Consider the following 22,330-nt stretch of genomic DNA (forward strand, 5'->3'; position numbering starts at 1 on the left):
GGTTGCCACACTTCAGTGAAATGCGGAAGCCAAATTGAGCATACGCAAATACCACATTACAGACGTTTTGTAAAGATTATTTACACTTTTTTTTCGAAAAGTACATAATTTCGCGTTCGTAGCATGTTCTTTTATGTGATCACACTTCATTTATTATCTCTCTGCACATTTTTTAGGTTCATTCCTATCATTTGGTAAGTGCGTATAATAAAATAAGTAGCACATGTAATCTTCAATTTCTTTACAATGCAATTAAAGGGGCGATCAACTAAACGCCCCCGCGATGCCAGTGCACGTTAAAGAAACCCCACGTGGTCTAAATTTCCGGATCCCTTCACTACGGCGTCCCTCATAGCCTGAGTCGCTTTGGGACGATAAACCCCCATAAACCAAACCAAACTAAACGCCCCCTTCCTTTCTCTTTGCATCCTCCATGGAGCTAAACGTCGCACGACCGCCACTGAGTCCTGCTTTGTGACTTAACGTTAGCCTACGGTGAGAGTCGGGAGCATCCAGGTACGGTTTATGCTCGTCACAAAAAGTCGTTAGCCCATCCACCCACCTAAACTTTACTGACCTTATTCTTTCTCAGCGATTTTTTTTTCCTGCAGACAGCGATCATTTTTACCCACTGTTTCTTTCAACATAACAAGCCAACCCTCCATCCTCTTCTCTCTATTCTATGCATGTATATTCATTCTATCTTCTCGAGTGAAAAAAAAAAGTCAAGTGACGTGGAATCTCCTAACTCTAAAAAAAGCAGGAATGCGAACGTGTCTACATCTGAAAGGTGATGTACGGTGTATTTGTGGCGCACCTCGGATGCTTCTGCTAAGTTTGACTGTAAGCTGAGAGCCAGCAGTGTGCACTAAGGTGAGAAAGAGGTCAAAGCAACCGAACGCATCGCTAAGGCTGAGAAAAAGCGAACGAGCGCTATAGCGCATAAAGCTGCGAGAGCAGCGGTGGACGGTGAGCACGCCGCCACCCGTGAAGAATTGTAAAAGGTCCTTCCTAACCCTTAGATAGCCGAGCGCGATAACGTTAGAAGTCATCCCTCCTTCGCACTATTACGGTACGCACGCATCCGTCTTGGAGCCTCTTTCTCTAAGAAACGCCCCTTCTTCGCTCCTCTACCTCCCCCCCCCCCCCCCCCGGTATGTCATGCACCCAGTCACAAAGTCACAAAACTCGACGCGCCAACCACAGAGCTGTGGAAACTTTCCACTCTCTGATGCTGCGCAGCTGGCACCCTGCCAACTCCTCGACTTTCCATGTTTGACGTCATATATCTTTCCCATTGGTTGACTGTGGTGTGACGTCATGACTTCTGCTGTCAAATCCTGAATTATTGTGAAAATGCGAACAGATTTTTCTCCGTACGCGAGCTGTAACGGTGTCGCGTTCAAGAGAAGCAGCTGAATGCGGTGGCCCATAAAGCGAAGGACGCCGAGCGTGCTGTCCAGGTGTGAGACAAGCGGCTAATGGATGCAGCTCCTCAAGCTGCGAAAGCGGCCACAGAGGACAGTAGCGGGCGAAAGGGACGAAACGTCCAGCAGCCAGGAAGCCTAATTAATACCTGAATGTGGCTACCAGCATCTTTTAGCCATCCAAGGATAAGGTACGTGTTTCCTGCAATGAATCTCATTCTTAAACCTACATTCTTAGTCTCGGTTCCATATAGACTTCCCTTGTTCCACAGAAGTTCCGGTTGAAAAACCACTGCTAGGCACATCCTATCTAGAACGAGACAGGTTTTATCTTTTTGCTTGGGGAACATGAGCGTTTGCAAAATACTACGTCTTGCCTCGGTAAGTGGAACGCCTTAAGTGGAACATCCCCTTCGGCGCTTTTTCCTCGATGCAATCATGTGGAACTAGGTTTCTGTTACTTCACGCTACTTACTTTTCTCTTACTCGTACTTTTCTTACTTCTCTTACTTTTACTTTTCTTTCTTTTCTCACATTTTTACTTTCACGGTACTTCTATTATTATTCTTCTGTATTTCTGTTTTATTCATTTTGTTACCAGTTTGCCGTATATGATGTTACGGGCATTCTTACGATGTATCCATGTAGAATTGCACAATTTGAGACCCTTCTCTATATGCTTCACATCTTGTAATAATTTTTGTCCTCATAAAAAAGCTCATGAAGAAGCTCGAGGTCTCATTAACCGGGCCATGAGCTCTCATCCCTGGGAGATAGGTGAGGAGCGCCTGACTACATGCCAGGAGATTACAAAATATTACAAAGAACAGAGATTAATATACCTGGCCCCTAAATAAACAGAAACAGGTTGTTTGGAGGCAACTTCAAACAGGCGCATTCCCTAGCCTACACAGAAGCGCCCTAATGTACCCCGGTAACATTAAACCACAGTGCCCCATGTGTGAGCATCCAAAAGGGAACCTTGCACATATGATGTACGGATGCGCCAGGCTTAGGCCCAGGCCAGGATGGCATATTAGCAACAAAGAACAGTGGGAGACTGCGGTAACCAGCTCGGAACCTGAAGTTCAGAGGCTGGTGGTGGATTGGGCACTGGAGGTCGCCTGCAGGCACGAAGCCGCGGTCATCGCCTGAAGCCTGGACCCAACACCGCATCCACGGCAGTGACAACGCAACCTTTTTAGTCCAATAAAGTTTTCAATGAAAATGAAATTGTCTTCATAAACGTTAATCTGATTTCATTTGATTTGAAGCACCGTGTAGCCCCAACCAAATATTGAGGCTCATGGATAAAAGGAAAGAATTGATGGCTATGAATTCTGATGCAACGGTCCACGCTTCGTCTTCATCCCACGCGGGGTGATATTAGTGTTCGGACTGCTGTTACAAGATTCTACTAGACTGTCATGTAGCTTGATTTCCAGCAGTCTGCGTTGTGCATTGCGTATGGCTTTGCTGGAGTCGGTATCGGTGTTGGTGTTAGTGGGCTGGTGTTCAGTGACTGAAGATTGGATAGCCGCAGTCATGCCAGGATCGAGGGAAATCAGTTGGCTCATCAACGGGCCCGCGAAAACAACTTCTGGGCGCCTTCGATTGCCTGGCCAAATCTAACGTCAGCGGAAGACGCTGCAACGTACAAAGAGCAAATAGCTGAACACTACCAGAACACCAGGGAAAATCTCACATTTTTTCCCCAGCCTCACCCTTCACTTACCACGGAACAAGCACACGTCCTTCGCCAAGTTCAAGCCAACACTCTCCTCAACCCACTCATGCTCTACAACTTCGGATGGCGTGAGAGAGAGAAAGAGAAGCCCTTTAATGAAAAAAAAAACAGAATTTAACCGCCTTTAAAAATCGTTGGCATGCTACTCTGCGTGGGGAAGTTAATTTTGGAGAGAAAGGCGCAGGAGAGCGGTGCGAGAAAGGTAAAATAAAACAAATAAAAAGACGAAACGATAAATTGCGGCCATTAAATGCGTACTAAGGTGCATCGGCGAGTAATTATGTTACATATGAAATTAATAGGAGCATAGTCCTACAAACGGGCTAATAAAGTTCACCGCGTGAAGAATAAATGAAGATAACGTGCAAGGTGAAATTACAGCTTGTCAAGGTGTCCAGTGTGTTCTTTAAATATGCAAATAAACAGTTCATTGCATGCATCTGTTGCCTAGGGCAGGTTCAGAGACCTAAACCACTGTCCATTGTTAGAGGCACAGAGGAAAGCTTCTCCATGCAATTATCATAGTACGCACGCTCGCCAGCATACGCACGCACTCAAGCAGGATATGTTCCAGAGTTTCGATCTAGCTGCAGTTGCTACAAAGCGGACTGTTCATTTCACCGAAACGGTTTCGCAAGCCGTTTGTAAATGCAGAGTTCAAGTTTAGTCGGTGACAAAGTGTTTACAGATGACGAAGAGTTCTGGGTGTGAGTGTCGATCGAAGATATGGGTCGAGTGTGTAGAGAAATTGGTAGTAATATGTCGGCAAGCTCCAGAGCCGATACGTTTCTTTGGAAGTAAATCTTTTAGCCATTTGGGACGCATCAGGTTTCGTGAAGAAAGTCCCAATGTATCTCCGATGTTGGTGGCCTTTACGGCCCGCTTCATCTACTTTTTCATTGGCCAGAATGCCACAGTGTGCTGGTATCCACTGAAATGTTATACAGAGGCCTGCGACAATAGAGAAATGATGTAGAACCCGATGTCAAGGAAAATGGGCTTATGATTGGTGTTCTTGAACAGGTTACACAGGATCTGCAGAGATGCTTTGGAGTCTGTAAACAACACATCGACCGGGGGTTCGGCGCAGGATATAGGAAACAGCTTCTTTAATGCCGTTATAGGCTCAGTTGTTGTAGGGGTTGCCTTCCGCTGCAGTCGGTAGGAAAGGGCATGGCTTGTTGAGGGCACATAAAAGCTACAGGAAGAGACTTCTTGAGTCGTTGAACCGTCGGTGAAGATGTGGTGCTGCGTACATTCCCCGGTTAAGTAGGCTAGAGAAGCTTGCAGGAGCGCTGCCTGTGACACTGCTCACTGTCCCAACTGTCCAGAGGTCCAAGGCATACACAGAACACGTTCTCTGCTCATGTAGCACTGCCATTACCTCTCCTTATTTATCTTACCCGCCTGCTCCTTCCTGGGGTGATTGCCTTCACTCTGGCTCGGCAGATTATCAGCGGGCCTTGGCGGAGAAATCGCTCTTCACTGGGCTTTAGCGCTGGCCTCAAATAAAGTTTTTCTTCTTTTTCTTCTCTTAGTAAGCATGGCACATATCCACGCAGGGGGATTGGCCAAGGTTCAGTAGATAATCCCAATGAGGCATTTGCGCGGGGAAAAATAGGTGTGAGAAGACTGAATCAAGATAACAATTGGAAAAGTGAAATGAATTAAAGAAATATGAATTACCAGAAATGGAATCGAGCATTTTTGGACACGGGACAAAATTTTGTATACAGCTAACAAGGTAATCGATCAGTTGCATTTATGTAATCATGAAGGTAGCCGCAAACACTGCTTAACGGGAATCCCTTTGAGCTCGCACCGAACGAGAGAAGAACTGGAAGAGACAGAGGGAGTCCTAACCTCGAACGAGGGACCTCCAAGTACTGTCTTCTCTGAACTGCGAACCGCCGGCAAGAGAGGAGAAAATGATCTATTGTAACGACTTGCCCACATCTGCATATGTACAAATTTAAGTGAGGGATTCTGCATCGTAGATGCGCCATTGACACCTCACAAAGCCTTGATTTACACCACCAAAAATTCCATGGGTACTTTAAGTGGTTAAAATCCACGGATAGTTTTTTTCCTCCTCCTCCTCGTATTCATCGCCCCGGACCTCGAGCCACGTCTTCTCGCGGTCACGCGTGTCGAAGTAGAAGAAGCACGCACCCGCCATAGTGTCGCCACCGGAGATGGAGCTCCCAAAAGACTCCAAGACCAAAGCCAAGAAACGCCGCGCTTCTAAATCGAGCCGGGTATGTTATCACCCCGTTTGCTACCCTCTCCTTCTATGCACGGTCCCCTTAGGTACGCGCAGAGCGTTAAACTAGCATGCTGTGATCTCACTACCACCGATTTAACTAGCGAAGGCCTAACAAGCAAGCCTGCAGAGGTTGCTCAGTGGCTGCGGGGTTCGGTTGCTCAGCACGAGGTCGCGCGATCAAACCCCGGCCGCGAGGAACGCGTTCTGATGGGAACGAATTGCAACAGACACCTCGCGCGGTGTGATGCCAATGCACGTTGAATAACCCTAGATGGTAGAAATTAATTCGGAGCCCTCCACTACAGTGATTCGCACAGCTCACGCGCGGGTTTAGGACTCTGAACCCCGCTCGCCATACCTAACCAGCATGAAAAGGAGCATGCACCGCGCTTCAGTAAGCAGTTCAACGCAAAACCGGTTTTTCCTGTCAATGTCTTCAACTGTGCCCAAGACCAAGGACTATAGTCGACGTAATGCAATGCAAACATGTTTAGCTGAAGTACCTGTCGGTGCCGGTTTCCTTACTGCGTTTCTGCTTCCATTTCACCATACCGAGTTTGAAGTAGAGAAAAGAAGGCTATCATGAGCTGCTCACATTCCCAGGCTGGGAGCACAAACTTGAACAAAGGGCAGAAGGAAGGCCTCACTCGTGTGTGCGACTAGAAGACACTGTCTTCGTCTAGGCAAGTATAGTCATCTATGGCAGGGACTGTTTAGGCCCCTCGTACTGACAGGCCTGTGCAGTCTTTGCCATTAGTGCCCACATTTGGCCAAACCAAGAAAGAGTCGTCTAGTCGGAACGTCGCTCATCGGAGTGGGGCTTTAATCGAGACCGCTGTAAAAAGTCTATGCTTTTGATGAACTTCGCATTTCCTGTACCTATTAAGTAGTGAGCTCGGGGCCTGTCGGCATCGCAGTGTCGTAGAGGCTGTCGCCAAAAATCTTGCGGAAATAAATTAGTGCATATCCATGCCATTCACACTCTTAAACGCACTTACGTCAAAGGCGCGTCGGCCCCGGAACCTTTTCAAAATTTTGTGCTTCCAAAGCTTGGCTGCGAGCATTAGCTTCGGTAAGCTTTCCAGCGCGCGTGTAGCAGCAGCTCGGGCTGCGCCGTGCAGAGCTTGACCTTCGCTGGCATCGTTGTGGTCCTGTTGTTCGCAACCGTCTATTTGCATGTAACCGAGGCCAATGACTAAACCTTGCTATAAATGGACGCTAAAGCTGTACTGCACAGCAGAGTTGAAAAAAAAAATTGGAGGGGACACATTAGCTCTGTCTTTAGGGTATAACGCGATAGATTGGGTTTATGGTCATATATGCAGAATTGCTCGTTCTCTCATTAAAATTCAAAGGTCTCTGGGAGTGCTCATAGCATTCCTGGCGCAGTGGTTCAACGGTTAAGGTATCCGCCCCTGTCCCGCATTGGCAGGTCCTGCCACTGGTGGGGCTTGTGCAACCCACATTGCTTCCCAAGCAACATCTCGCGACCCTTCATTGCTTTACCTGCCACCTACCACGGTTCGCAGTTTGCTCACAATCCGGTGGGCAGGTTGGGATGACGCCACAAGGTTACGTGACCTAGGCGGTCCACCTGCCTCCAAGGTTGCTTCCATGGGTTTTTTTTCGTCGATATTCTGCTCACGATCAACTACGCTAACGACGACGCAGGATTTTCTGTGACACGAGGTTCTTAACACTCTAGTGTTAAAAATGGCCTGGCTTAGCTTATGGTTAAGCCTAGGATGCGAAGCATACGTCGCTTGGCAAGCCGTACTTCTCGTTCTTCTCCCGTTTCCGTGGCTCTTTGTAACTTGCGCTTTGCGGTCTGGCGAGCCGCCCTCTCCCTGGCCGACATCTCGCTGCTCAACTGACTCAACGAGTGCGTCGCCTTTTATACAATTGTGTGACGTCAGTATCTCCTAGCGGTAGGAGCGGGAGTTAGGCCGCCGGCGGAGGCTGCGCGTCCGCAAGCGAGCGCACGAGTTGAGCCCCAGCTTTCACAGCTGTTGTGACGTCATATCACGTGGTGCGCCGATGTAGGTCAAGTGGTAGCTACGCGGCCGCGCGCGGCGCAGCAAGGAAGAGCTCGATTGTGCGGCTAGTATGCTTCGCATAAAACCCGATTCATAGAACGTCACTTCAATTGAGTTATTCTCTCTGCATCTGAACGGGTCTGTGTGTCAAGTCTGGTGACAGCGGCCTGGGCAGACGCTCCGTTCCCGTTGCTGTTTCGAAACACGCTGTAACCATCCACCCACTTAAATACCCTCTTGGAAAAGCTAGAGCGCGTGTCTGTGCACTCCTAATTTGCAGAAGTCGTCGATGTCGAGTACGGCCTCGAAAATGGACGAGTCGATGCGGTCGGGCGCGGAGAAGGCGACCGTCACTGGCGCACCGGTTTCCACGGCAACAGGGGAGAAAAGCGAGGAGAGGTCGTCGTCCCGCCACACTCCAACAAAGTCGCATCAGGTATATACACGGCCACCAAACAACACTGATGGAAGTCGAGGTTGAGAACTGTGGTAGCCTCGGCGCTTGGACAGGTCTGTCCGGAAGGACTTTCCTAAGTGACCTCCAGGACCCCGGCCGCGGCGGTAGCTCAGTGGTTATGGCGCTCGGCTGCTGACCCGAAAGACGCGGTTTCGACCCTGGCCGCGATGGTCGAATTTCGATGGAGGCGAAACACTAGAGGCCCGTGTACTGTGCGATGTCAGCGGACGGTAAAGAACCTCAGGTGGTCGAAATTTCCGGAGCCCTTTACTACGGCGTCCCACGTAGCCTCAGTCACTTTGGGACGTTGAACCATCATAAACCAAACACTTTAGGACCCGCGCTTCGCAAAGGCGACGTTGTCAGCACAGCGCTCATTTTATCTCATCCAAAGGAAGTGCAGCACTTCTCTTCCCATCTTATCAGTTGGCGTGGAGGCACTTTGGTATTAGCTGTGAAAATGTGAGGATGATCTGCGTAGAACCGGTTCTGTGGGTCACAAGTTTCCACCTTCTTCCACCAGACCGCACGGCCTGCCTGTTTTAGTGCTTTATTTCTGTAGTTACATCATGCATCTTGGACACACGACTGACTGCGTTAACTTCGGTCGTGAGGACGGTCGTAAGACGTTCAGTTTGTTGGCAGGGGATTTAGAGAAGACAGAAAAAAGATCTCACTATCACTGCATGTGGATATGCCTTTTGTACCGGACGCCAACATGTTAGAATTTGCTCTCATTTACAACGCTACAAGCCAGGGTCCACTACTCGAGGACATTCGTAGCAGAGACATGGAGGATTTCTAAAGGTTTCTTCGCATTTGCCTGAATTAAGTGGGTGGATGGTAGCACGCAGTAACATCACCATAGTTTTGCTCCTATATACGATTTCACAGCCCAGATTTGACATTTACTCGCACATCGCTTGTTTCCTACAAAGCGACCAAAGTCTAGAGTAGCACTTTCACGCATCCCCAGCGATCTAACCTGATGCGTACATCGCCCACGGTGTCTTAATTCAGTGCGCGCGTGTAGTATTTCGTGACGACGGTTGAAACAACTTCCACAGAATTCTGTAACGCCGTTCATTATTCATGTCCACAGTGCTTCACGGCTTTTCAATCTTTACATAATACTCTATTTTCTTCTCAATCTGGCGCACAGCGTCATCACACAAAGGCGCCCAGTCTTAACGCCGGTTCCCCTTCGTCAACGAACCAAAGCGAGCAAACACACGAATCAGGAGTCGTCGGAAGTACCGCCAGCAGTCCGGCATCGTGTCAGATTGCGCCCTTATTGAAGAAAACGACATCGTCGACCGCGGCAGCACCCTCAGCGGAGGGATCGCCAAAACCGTGCCACTTGCCACCACCACCACCTCAGGATTCTGACAGGTCGAACACCAAACGCCGCGGAAGCCGTCCTGTCGCGAAATCTGTTGAGGACCAGGTCGCCGTCCAGCAACCTCCAAGCCAACAGCAAGCAGAGCTTAAGACGGAGTCCCGGGAGAGCCCAGGCTCAAAGCCGAGTTCCGAGCAACTCGCCAGCACTGAATCAAACGCACAACCAGAGGCTCAGCCAGGCGAGGCCAAACTCGTCGACGCCCAGGCACAGACGCAGGAAGGTGCGAAGACAGCGGTTCGAGAAGAGACGCAGCTGGAGACCAAGCCGGAGACCAAGCTGGAGCCGACACTGGAGACGGAAGGTGGCGTGAAGCCAGACGCTACGCACGACCAGACGCAGGCGAACCAGGAGCAGCAAGAGTCACTGGCGTCCCAAGCTGTACAGGTGCAGACCGACGGACCACCTCTAAAGGGGGCGGTGACAAGTGACATGGCAACGCAGCACACTCCCGCCGCCGCTACGGCTCCTCCCGTGGTCCGGCACGCGGCGATGGTCGACACTGGCACGGACACGCCCAATGACCTGTTGGCTCCGGCCGGGCCCGTGCCAGAGCTTCCTTTCGCATCGGCGGAGTACACGTCACCAGCAGGTCCTGTCTCCGCTCAGACGGCAGCAGCGAGTGGCAAGCAGCCGGCGGAGAAGAAGCGCTTTGAGAGCACAGCGAAGGGTGAGGCCATACACAAGCTGGCCTGCATCTTGCCACTCGCAAGTCATTGCTGCCTATGAGACAAGCATTGCGACGCTGTCTTTTTTTAGAATTTATGCCATAGTTTCGGTTTTGCGATATTTTAATTCAGTACTCAACTTAACTGGCGGCTAGACACTGGGAAAATCTCCCTTCTATACATGTAGAACCGCGTGCAACAAGATGTCGTCCCACCGCACTAGCTCACTGGCTGCTGATCCCAAAGTCGCTGGTTCGATCCCGACCGCACCGGCCGGATATGGATGGAGGCAAAATGCGAAAACGCTGCGATATCGGCGCACGTCCGGCAAATCCAGGAGGCTTAATTTATCCGGAGCCCTCCACTACGACGTATCCATATTCCATGCATGGTTTAGGGAGGTTACAACCCACAGTTAATAATTTAACTTGTCAAGTCTTCACTTTCGCCTCGTAGATGCCTCCACCTGTAAAGTCCACTTAATCTCGCATTCAGGGCATTACGATTTCTTTAATTTCAGTTATGAAATCTGCCATCGAAATCAGGACAACACCTCAGAGCAGTTTCTGGAATTGAGGACAAGAAGGGGCCGGTCTATCAGCGGGCATCCAACTATTTGTGGCATCCTGAACTTTCTCTTTCCCATCGTATCTACTTTTCAGAGCAGTCTTAAGCACTTTTTTAGATGCTGTAAGCGCTGTGATCGCTAACCCAAAAGTTTAAGGCTCATAATTGTGGTTCGCGGTGGGTGTCATCAAAGAGGTTAGGCTGAAGCGGTACTCGATATGTGTTTGCCTTGATATAAATCCGCCCCCCCCCCCCCCCCGAGCCTGAGTCGATTTGGGACGTAAATCCCCTTTAACCAAACCAAACCATAAGGAGTGCACATTTTGAATTGAACCCTCAGAAAAATAAAGAAATCTCATATAATTGATAAAGACGAAAAAAAAAAGAAACTGACGGACGATTTAGCGTGGTTAGGCCAATTGCGAATTAGGTGCGCTTGCACTTCAATTTTCACTACGGTTTCGGTTGCTGTTCGAGGCTCGGTTTTCAAGGTCGAACAAGCTTAATTGAGATAAAGATAGGCGGAATCGATGGAAGAAGGGGGGGGGGGGGGGAGGGGGAATTAGTGCTAGCGCACTAAAACTGGAGCTCCCCTTTGAAGGTATAACGCAATAGCGTTAATGGGTTAATGCTCATATATACGGCATTGGTCATTATCTTCTTTACATTCATTGCTGGAAATACTCGTACCACGGGTGGGGCTTGTAAACCCCAGATTGTTCTTTCCGATCAATCTCTCACGACCAGCCATGAATTGAGCTGCCAGCAGCCTTGGTGGGCAGTTTACTCACAATGCGGTGGACATATTGTGATGAAGTCACAAGGCCAGGAAACTTAGCTGGCCCACTTGCCGCTTAGGGACGGCACTTAGGTCACGATAAGCCAGGCAGACAGCATTTTCTGACAGACAGTGGCGGAAACGCACTAAAAAGACCTCTGTATCTACACGTGCCGTGAGGAGTTTGAGGAAGTGTCATCGTCATCATCAGCCTTACTACACCCACTGCAGGGCAAAGGCCTCTCCCATGTCTCTCCAATTAACCCTGTCCTTTGCCTGCAAACTTCTTAATCTCATCTGGCCACCTAACCATCTGGCGTCCCCTGCTACGCTTACTTTCTCTTGAAATCCGCTACTTTATCCTTAAGGGCCAGTGGTTATCTTGCCTTCGCATTACATGCCCTTCCCAAGCCCATTTCTTCCTCTTGATTTCAACCAGGATGTCATTAACCCGCGTTTGTTCCCTCGCCCACTTTGCCCTATTCCTGTCTCTTAACGTTACACCTATCGGAAGTATTCCATAGAAAACACTCCTTATGTCTGCAAGACCTGCTGCCTAAGGTTTATTGCGGGAATGTGCAATCCCTATAGCCGCCATTAGGCGGCATATCTCTATTCCAGTATGTATGGACAGATGCCCACAAAACAAAAAAAATTGTTCAATAATATTGCCACCATAAATGACCATAAACATACCACAACAATTTCAGATAAAATATCAAGAGCATCAGTTATTTTTGTGTAAGAAAGCAGGACCCTTTTGGTGGAACGACTGTGCTCGCACTGCTAATATGAGAGCAGTTTCTCAGATTTGCCCCTAACATTTTCGAGGCTGCCACTTTCTCAGCGAAAAGCATGATGGCAGGTGGCCCACTTGCCCACCGGACTGGGGCAATCTGCCAGGTGTGCTCACCTGGCAGGCCTTCACTCAGGTGAAGGGTACACCGCCGCCGCTATCATGTTGCTTTCGATAGCTCAAATCCGCTGTCCTTAATTTACCTAGAAGCCTTTTCGCGAGCCTCCAGCTGTGTCTATGTAGGTTTTACTAATAAAACTCCCTTGAAGGGTGAACTGAAGCTGTCCTGTACACAGGAAAGACGTCGTTGGGCCGCAAGTCGGGGCCTGCGACCACCGAGCTTGGCGGCGTGGCCTCGACGGAGGCCACCGTCATGCTGGACGTCAACCCGTACGTGCGCTTCCCGCTGCTGGTGATGAACCTCATCATCTGGCTCATCGGCCTCACCCTACTGCTGGTCGGAGCGTACGCCTACGTGGACACCTGGGCCCAGTCGGAGATCCCGATGAACAACCCCTCCTACAACGTCCTCAGGTGCGCACAGAGGGGCCAACCCCTGGTGGCAACTTCTGCCGCGATGGGAAACTGAGAGCGATGCCGCCTCTATAGATGGCGAGTCCGTCATATGCACCTCGCTAAACCCCGCGTGCGCAAGTTCGTTATACACGGGTTTCGCATGTGCATGGTTAATGACCAATGAACGCCCTCTCCGTTAGTGCGGTGCTGAACTTTATAACCATCTTTTACTACTACAGTTGAACCTCGTTATAACGAAGCTGATGGGGCCCGGCGATTGCTTAGTTATAACCGTAGCTTCATTATAAAGCCCGTGTTGACCGAGCTTCCGAGGGGAATCGTAATTCCTTCGTTATATCCATTATTTCGTTATACACGGTTTGTTATAGCGAGGTTCGACTGTATTCTGTCTTGGCTGTGAGTTCACGTCACTGTGTACGTCACTTGAGGCAGGAAAAAACTTTGACCACTTCGTCGTTTTAATTCGCCACAACGCTAAAGCCAGCCTGCCTCAAGAGCCGGAATCACAACGAATGGAGGTGCGGCGATTATATGCCAGTATTTTCACGCTTTCACGTGACCTATACTGACCTTTCACGTTAGAGCCGTCGTTTGGCTGTTGAAACTGCAACCGAAACAGCATGAAAGATGAAATTCAATGACTAATTATTTTGCGCTTGTAGACGCATACCACGTCGTCATTCATGTAATGTCATGCGGATCATTGCAGCTATTCGAATATGCCACCTAAATTTGGTGTCTGTACTTGTTTAAGGCTTTTTGTCGGGGCTTAAAAGAGAAGCTAATCGCAAGACGAAATTAAATAGGCAGGTAAATTCAAAAGGTAACCTACTCCTCATCGAAGCCGCAAGAGACGGCGCTTTAGACTGAAACACTTATCGTTAGGTGCCTAATTTTGTTGCCAATACACTATAGAAAAATAATAATTTGCTTTAAGCTAAGGTACAGTTAGTTTGCCCACCGCCTTCGACAGCGAAACACGCCAGGTGAAGACCACTGCTATTCTTCCCTTAGGTTGACTTCACTGCATGACAGCGAGTTCGATAAACGCGCAGAGGAGTACTATATTTTTTAACGGGATCTTAAAAGGGACTGAAGCAAGGCTGAATGGTGGGACGTACTGTCATAGCCTCCTTTATATAAAGGAGGCTATGGTACTGTGCGCTCGGTATTAACAATAATTCGATATCCGGTTGGCAATGTGTACATCGTTCCGTTGTCTTGCAACAGGGTGTATGTGGGCCAAACCGGCCTGTGCTTGATTGTGCGTTTACGAGAACACGAAAGGTGCATGAAAAATGGGTATGGGTCAAAACTGGTAGAGAATTATCGAGGATGCAAAGGACTGCTCCCCGAGTATTTTTTTCAGGCACCGCGATAAGCTGTCTCGTGGAATTGTGGAAACCTTTCACATCGCGAATTTAGACGACCAATGTGTGAGTGAGCCTTCTGTCTTGCTGCATGAGAAGGGAATCCCGGCATATCGCTTGAGTTGTGTCATTCCGATTTGTGGGTAGTATGTGTTCTCGTGTGTGTGTGAGTGTATGACGCCTGGGTATGCGCGGAAGAAAACGTTATTGTTTCTTCAACCCCTTTCCACCTAATAAACTGTCAGTTGCGAGTCAGCGCCTGTCCTGTTTTGTCTCCCTTCCCCCTGTCCTTCGCGCTGTTCACCACCGTTAGCCGGTTAGGATATATCCGGGTTCGACTGTACAAAGGAAAAAGCAGGCACGCCAAGCGGCGGCAGTATCTATATATGCGACGATATAGATTATGCAGTGGTATAAAAGGGTCTTCGTTGGCGTTGTCAACATGTGTTGTCCCTTTGTTGGCAGCATGTTCGTGATCAAGATGGAGATCACAGTCATGCTGTTCGGCATGATCACCATGTCTCTGTCCTTCTGCGGCTGCGTGGGAGCCCTTCGGGAGAACACCTGCCTGCTGAACGTGTACTCGTCCTTCATCACGGCTCTGCTGCTCATCAACCTGGTCGTGGGCCTGGTCGTCTTCTTCCTGCCGTCCCAGATCAAGAAGATGCTCTCCGAGACATTCTCCATGGAGCTCATCGTCCACTACCGGGACTCGCCGGACTTCCAGAGGCTCATGGACAGCATGCAGGTATGCCGCAAGAGCCTCGCGGGCAACAGTGGCAGGTGATTTCTGGCACCTGCCAACGGAACCAACAACCGTATTATGCTCAAAGACGGAGAGTGAAAGAGGCTTCATTGCCTTCCATCTTCAAATGTCTAAAATAATTCAATGCGTGCATGTGAAAACGGGCGCCATTGCTGTTAGCTTCAATTATCACAATCTTAAGCACAGGTTCAGAAGGGGATCGTCGTGGACGTTTCTCTCGCCCATCTGAAGAAGTGAAATGTCGTCAACCTTACTTCGTTAGACCCATCCCGTAATGGCTTTCAGTAGTGGTTGCGTTTGTTTAAACTGCGCTCGCTTTGTCTGTCGCCCACTCTCTGGTCCTCGAGCAGCGAATACACAGAGCAGCAAAAAAATACCCGGCAGGTTTCTCTGGCACTACAGCCACCATTGCTCTGGTATGCACTATAAAGCAGCATCACATTCCTTTACGAAAGTTCATTGGTTATCCAAATCGCAAAACTCCCTGTGCGGTCTACTTATTGTAATCTGGCACTGCGATTTCATGATAAAGCCGGAGCTTATCCGATCCGACTCTTACACCACTTGCGGCGCTTGAATGAATGACCTTGCGGTGCTCAAATTATAATTCCATTGGAGACACATACGTGCACTCTGAACAGAAAGGAGTGAAAGGGAGTGATAGGTCATCTAGCGCACTTCCTTTTATAAAAGGGAGTGGCCAGAGGACAGCGTACTCCAAGGGAGTAAGCTAGAACACCTATTAGTCCCTTTTTACTCTAAACAGAAAGAAGTAAAGAAAGGAGTAGAGGGAAAGGAGAAAAGGAGCAAAGGTAGAAGTACTCCCTTTTCACACCCAGGCGTATTCGTGTTTAGAGCGTGGCGCTGCGGTCTACTGACAAGCCCCGTGGGGTTCATGCTCATATATTGATTCGGAGGTTTCACAACAAATAGGTGTTAGAGAACTATGCTGCTCAATGACAGCCATGAGGAGTGCCACGCGGAAACGGCACGGTTTTGATTTGATGATGAACGAGAACCTACGCTATGTTACACGACTGCAGGAGAGGATGCAGTGCTGCGGCATTTCGAGGAGGAACTTCCGGGACTGGAACGCCAACATGTACTTCAACTGCTCCCGGGCTAACCCCAGCAACGAGCGCTGTTCAGTGCCATACTCGTGCTGCAAGCGAAATAGCACCGATCAGGTTGGTGTCAGTGCCTCCGAAAGCGCTCTGTTCATATTGAGATGACTTTCTGTCGACAATTATTTAAGTTTTCATTGAATTTCGTTCAACATAAGTGTCAGTTTCTGTGCCAAGTCCTGCCACTCGATGCCGCACTTAATGTGGTGTTACTCTGCAGTTCGTATCTATGATGCATGCTTAACTGTTTGACTGCTGAAAATAAACTGTGAGCAATTCGGTTTAGAAACAGACCATTCCATGAATAGCGGATGCTTTCGTGACTTCCGCAGTACTAACGTTAGGAACTGCGGATACAAGTACCTATAAGCGTACAGTCAATAACATTTGGGGCATATGGAAGCCGCTACAGCCCTCACTACTACTTCTCTTGTTTGGGCTTCGCCGTATTGATCTAAGAACATTTTTATGCGTTAGTAAATGGCGCACTTGCGGTAGGTGAACGTGAAGCAAAATTCAGTCAGCAGTAAAGCACCGTTTGTGCGCCTACGTAATCCCTAGCACTATATCAGGCTCCAAGTTTCGTAACGTGATCTGGTAGGCCAGATGGTTCATGACTTACGGTGATGAGACCTGCGGAAACCACAAGTACAAGACAAGGAAGGAGCTAACACAACCGTTTGGTGTACAACTAAACAAAACAAAGGCCTGAGGACAAGACAAAGAAAGAGCACTTTCAGTTGCTTATATATGTGCTTCTCTGTCTTGCCCTGCGTGTTTCCACTGGCTCCTTCAGTGTCTGCAAGCTTCCTTCAGAAATAAGCCAACAAGCTTTCTCAAGACCATTGAATTTCAGTGCCATGAAAGGAAAAACCAGCACGCCTCAAAACAGCACCCTGGGAAAAAGAATGCAATGACAAGATAGCTCATGGACAAAGCAGCAAGGCGACAGAAAAGCACAAGGGAAAAACTGCATGACGGCAAAACATCGCAGAAGAGTATGGTTCAACGTTGCTTGAAGTCTAGATTTGTCTGTATTATGCAAGCAGAGTGTGGGTAAATGAGAAATTGAATTGGCCCAGAAATCCGCCTGCTTTTATTTTTCGCCACGTCTCTCCCCTGTCTAACCAACCACGCAAATATAATTTTGGTGAAGCGATTTTCTTCGGAAGTCAGTGCAATTGCTTGTTCAATTGTGTTCCCAGAATCGTAGTGAAGTCTGATGCTGACACTTTAACCCTATTACTCTAGCTACTAGACAATACCTCAATATGAAAATGCGGTGTTGTGCTTCAGATAACCAGTTCACAAAGCGTTTGGTAGACTAAGTGTCATTTGAAGAAAACCGTGCACATGAGAGACAGAAAAGGTGTTTTTCCTAAGTACTGGTCCATACAATCTAACATAACCTAACCTTACCTAACAACACCGCTGTCATATAAATTGTACTTTACACTTTGCGGTCATAGCTATAATTCATCTCCGTCACGACTGAACTGTATACTGCGGTGCACTGTTTTGCCGTCGTGCTGTTTTCAGTGTGCTGCTTTGTTGCTATTCTGTTTCTTCCAGGTGTGCTGGTTTGACGTATGCTGTTATTTCCCGTGCTAGTTTTGTCGCCATGTTGTCTTTTATCTGTGTTTTTTGTCGTTTTTTCATTTCTTGTGTGCTGTTTTGTCGCTATTTTCTTTCTTACGGTGTGCTGTTTTGACGCATGCTGTTATTTTCCTGGGCTGTTATTTCGCCATCTAGTTTTTCCTTTGTGCTTTTTGTCGTTCTTCCGTTTCTTGTGTGCTGTTTTGACACAAGCTGTGTTTCAATGCGCTGTTTTGTCGTTATTCTGCTACTTCGAGATCTGCTGTTTTGACGCATGTTTTATTCTCTTGTGCTGTTCTGCCGCCATGTAGTCTTTTCCCTGTGCGTTTTGTCCTCCTCCCGTTTTTTTGCTTTTTTGACAGATGTTTTCAGTGTGCTGTTTTGTCACTGTTCTTTTGTAGCGATAGCTACATTATGGTAGCATTTCGAGCCTTCAGCGTGGCGGCGCCGCCACGCTGTCACGTGGTTGGTCACGTGGTGCGGAGCAACTGCCGGCGGCGCGGTGTCGTGGCTGATCACGTGGTTCGTCACGTGACCAAGTTCCACTCGGCCAGCTGTAGCTATCGCGTCATTCCAGGTTTAACCAGAGCTAAACCACCGCCGATGTTTTTGTTTCAGGTGTGCTGTTTTGATGCGTGCTGTTATTCTCCTGTGGTGTTCTGTCGCCATGTAGTCCTTTCCCTGTGCTTTTCTGTCGTTCTTCCGTTTCTTGTGTGCTGTTCTAACGCGTGCTGCTTTGTCGCGCCCCCTTCAATTGCTTACACTGAATTTCCCTTCCGTCCAAGCGCGGCCACCGCGGTCAGCAATAGGGGCAAACCACTGAACTAAGTTCGCGGCCCCGCCATGTTGTCGCAGGTGGTGAGTCTTTCGTGCGGTCGCAACGTGCTCAACATGACCGACTACGACGCCTGGTTCCAGGTGTACACAGGCAACTGCCTCGACTCGGCCCACCGCTACGTGCGCGAGAACGTCACCATCATCACGGGCCTCTGCCTCGTCTTCGTCATCTTGCTCGCCTTCGTCCAGATGGTCACGCAGGCGCTCATCGACGAGATACTCATCATCCGGCGCATCTACGAGAAGTTCTACGAGCGCGCCTACGACATGCGCGCCGCCCAGGAGCAGACTGAGCCGTCCGCAAACTAGCGCCGACTCACTCGCTGCACCGGGCCTCGACCAAGCGGAACTTGACAGACTCTCAACAGGACTTTACGACAACAGTACCTATAAGCACATCAGATGATAGCTAACACAATAATTTGCATTGAAACTCACTTCAACTTGCTAGACCTTCAATGACGCTTTAAGAAGAAACAATATAAACTGATCAGACTAACGATAGCGTAATATATACGTAGACAATGATGCATGTCAACAAGAATTTTCGAATCAGAATGACTACTTCAAGGCCCATATCTATTTACAAGGACTCCCAAAGAAGACTACTCTGGAACTTCTATCAGTTGTGGTCTCCATAATTGCGTCGGCTGAAGCAAGAGCTGTCTATTCTGACTGTAGTGACTCTTCAGCCTGCCGCTCTATGCAGACCTCCAGTCTTGCGAGAAAGAAAAAAAAATGGCTCCTGGCGCGGCAAATTCTTTCGGTCTAGCAGATGTGATGGTGCCTTCCAGGTGGACTCATCCGGCAAAAAGTCTCTGCAAGGCTTCGATCGCACGATTTCTATCTGTGGCCTTCCGTATTAGTCAAGTCGCAAGGGATTGCGATGTGATAGTGAACCCAACCAGTTGCATCGCTGATCACCCTGTGTGCCCTTGTCGTTGGGTGTCGCTGCCTGCGTGATGCCTTTGAGCGCTGTTAAAGCGCTTGTGTTCGCTGGGATACGAGTTTATTTTATGCGGACAATTACCGCAGACTCCTGTAAATGTTATCTCAGTCGCCTGCATTGTGATTTGCGCAGGTGTACAAAAATTACATTTTCATTCTAAGGATTGATTTCATTCTAAGGAGAGAACGGAACTGTTTCTCCGATTGCTCAGTTAGCGTGCCATTCAATTTGGCCCATGAAATACCGTGTGCCGCAATGACTTGCAGCGACGCTGGAGGATTGGTGGAGACGGGACAGCTTGCAACAGTTTGATGACGGAACTGCTCTCTTTCTTTCCTCCTGTTGTGTTGCTGATATGACAGTGTACTCTGTTACGTGCTGTTCTGGTTTTGATGTGCTTTGTTCTGTAGCTCATCTAGCACTCGCAATGAACCGTCGTGGTTAAGCGCGTGCATTGTAGCACCGGTGCGGAACTCATGGTTGTCGCTGCTGCTCCGTGGCTAAAGGAAGTCTGCCTTAAGCGGATGGCATCACCATCGTAATGCGCGAGCTTGTACTCTGTGACAGAAACTCATGATTCAGTGTGATATCCGACATCCTGTGTACACTTTAACCGGCCTCGACGATGGTTACTGGAGTAGCCAGTTCTTGCCGACTTGGGATGCGTCGAGGCGCTGTGCTCATTAAAGGTACTGTGCCCCACGCTACAGGAAAATACTGTGCCACCGTGTCTGGCAGTGAACGCATCGGCGCTAATTTACCACGAAGCGTGGTTGCGATGTATAGTACCAAAAGCTGCTGGCAGTGATGTCAGCTGTTAGGAACTGCAACGATTGAGCTATTGGAATGTTCGCAAATGTGGCCGGTTGTACCACAGTTGAAAGGCTGAAGGGCTTAAGGCTTTAAAGCTGTCTAAAGCCTTTCAGTCTCGTTAAGTTGCACCGTATATCAATTGAAGTCAGAAAAACTCGAGGTCGATCCAAACCAGACAGTGCACAAGTGCATGAAATATCGCAAGCGACATTGCATCTGCCGAATAGGCATACACCATAAGTTCGTCTATATTCCCGAATGCAGTCAGCGGCATATAAATGTCCAAAAGTTTTGGAATTCGTAGGTTATCTACAGATGTGGACTGAACAGAACTATTTTTTCGATATCGTCCAGTGTAGCATCGAATGCCCAGCGCGATATTTTAGTATATCGTGCGCGCAATGTACCGGTTGCGGACGATGTAGTGCAAAAAAACATTCTTAGCCAAAATTCAGCCCTATGGTCTATATACCTGGTGCGGACTGTACACTGGAAATTACGACACATCAGTTGAGAGTACAGCTGAGAGTCCGATTCCGACTTAGCAATTTTTCCGTCCGCATCTGCCGTATCGTCGCGTTTCTGCTGCTATAGCCTCTGTAAACGTAGTATATACTTAAGACAAGTCGGAATAGGGTCCGCTACTTCGGTTGATTATAAGAGTTAGACAGTCATGTGATCATCTCAAAGCAATCATCCGGAGTAGCTATTTGATTGACCCCGATAGCACCGCTCAGTACTTTGGCATAGTTCTCTCGGCCTCTTTCCTTGTCGACTCCGCTGCCGTATACCACTGCTGTCGCAATGAACACAATGTCATGAGGTGTTCATTGTTTATCTTTAATCTTATTTGCACTTCTGTAGAGAATATGCGCAGATGTTCTGCTCTTGTAAAAGAGAATGAAAGCGAATAAAGCTGCGTAAAAGAAGTGTTAGAGCACTTCACTCCACTTCACGACCAAAGCTGAAAAATCCGGGCCCTAGCTGAAGCCTTCAGGTTTGCCTTGAATAAATTAATAAAACAAATACTGACGCGACTGAGTTTCCAACCAGCGGCGGAGCGAACACATCAGCTTCGCTGACCACTGCTCGAGAGCACTGTGCTTTCGACGCAGATGATCACGCCTCGTGTTGAACTGCAACACACTTTCACGCTTTGCATCGCACACCTCGATCAGAGCTTAACCTGAGTCTAATATTTTCGGAAGACGTGTCGACGACCCAGCGAAGCAAAACCATGAGCCAACCAGGCAAAACACTTTCGCGCGTCTAGTCGGTCTAAGTGCGTTAAAAGCCTAACATTTTCTTTTCTCTCGTCTCATGTATACGACACAAAGAATTAAAGTATAAAGCACATTATACAGAAAACAACTAGAGGCGACACATAAGCCGCCTTAAGGGTACGACGCGATAAAGTTAAGCGGTTGATGCCCATATACACGGAACTGGTCCTTCTCTACTTGATGTTCATAGATCACTGGGTCTTCGTACCACTCCTGGCGCAATGGTGCAACGGTTAAGTGGCGCGCCACTGCCCCGGCAGGCGCCTGTTCCCAAAATAGCCGCCGATGGTGCTTGTGAGACGCGGCGCAACCAATTATTAATTTCAACTGCCACGGCGGGCAGTTTGATCACATTTCAGTGGACAGGTTTCCACCTGCCACGGTAGGCAGGTTGTAACGACGTCACAAGGTCACGTGACCCAGAAGACAGGTGGCCATGCACTCTGACCGTTTTTCGCTCACGCCACCACCGCCGACGACGAAGACGACGGGGTGTCCCCTGAATGGGACTGTTAACGCTATCGCGTTAAAAATTTCCTACGCTGAAGGTTTAGTCTCGAGCCACTCCTTTCAATGAGATTAGCATTGGAAGGGCCATAAAGGCCAAAAATTGGCAGTGGCTTAGCTTGGCTAACCCTGGTGTTCAGCGAAAAGCAGGCATGCTTGCTAAGCGTCTGAGGCTCGTCCACGGCAGCTCCGCTACACGCTCGCGACAGTCGTTCTGTATGTACCCACACGACCACGTCGCTATGACGTGGTATCACATGGTCATACGACACCCCCATCGGATGTCATCACGTGGCTTCACATCACCCCATCGGATGTTCTTAAGATCAAAGGTCAACCCGAAGTTGACTGAATGTCAAAGGTTAACTCAAGGTCAGAGGTCAACTAAAGGTCATATGTCAAGGTTA

General features: G+C 48.7%; 1 protein-coding gene across 1 annotated transcript; it reads left to right on the plus strand.

Annotated features, from left to right (window-relative positions):
- The first annotated feature begins 5,362 nt into the window (after nt 1-5,362).
- On the plus strand, nt 5,363-18,762 carry LOC144109539 (uncharacterized). Its single transcript, XM_077642364.1, has 7 exons — nt 5,363-5,432; nt 7,757-7,912; nt 9,096-10,002; nt 12,438-12,675; nt 14,514-14,796; nt 15,858-16,001; nt 18,390-18,762. Exons 1-7 carry the CDS (start codon nt 5,370-5,372, stop codon nt 18,678-18,680), a joined length of 2,082 nt encoding a protein of 693 aa, XP_077498490.1. The 5' UTR covers nt 5,363-5,369; the 3' UTR covers nt 18,681-18,762.
- The last annotated feature ends 3,568 nt before the right edge of the window (nt 18,763-22,330 follow it).

This window comes from Amblyomma americanum, chromosome 11, assembly GCF_052857255.1.
Source record: "Amblyomma americanum isolate KBUSLIRL-KWMA chromosome 11, ASM5285725v1, whole genome shotgun sequence".
Taxonomy (NCBI): domain Eukaryota; kingdom Metazoa; phylum Arthropoda; class Arachnida; order Ixodida; family Ixodidae; genus Amblyomma; species Amblyomma americanum.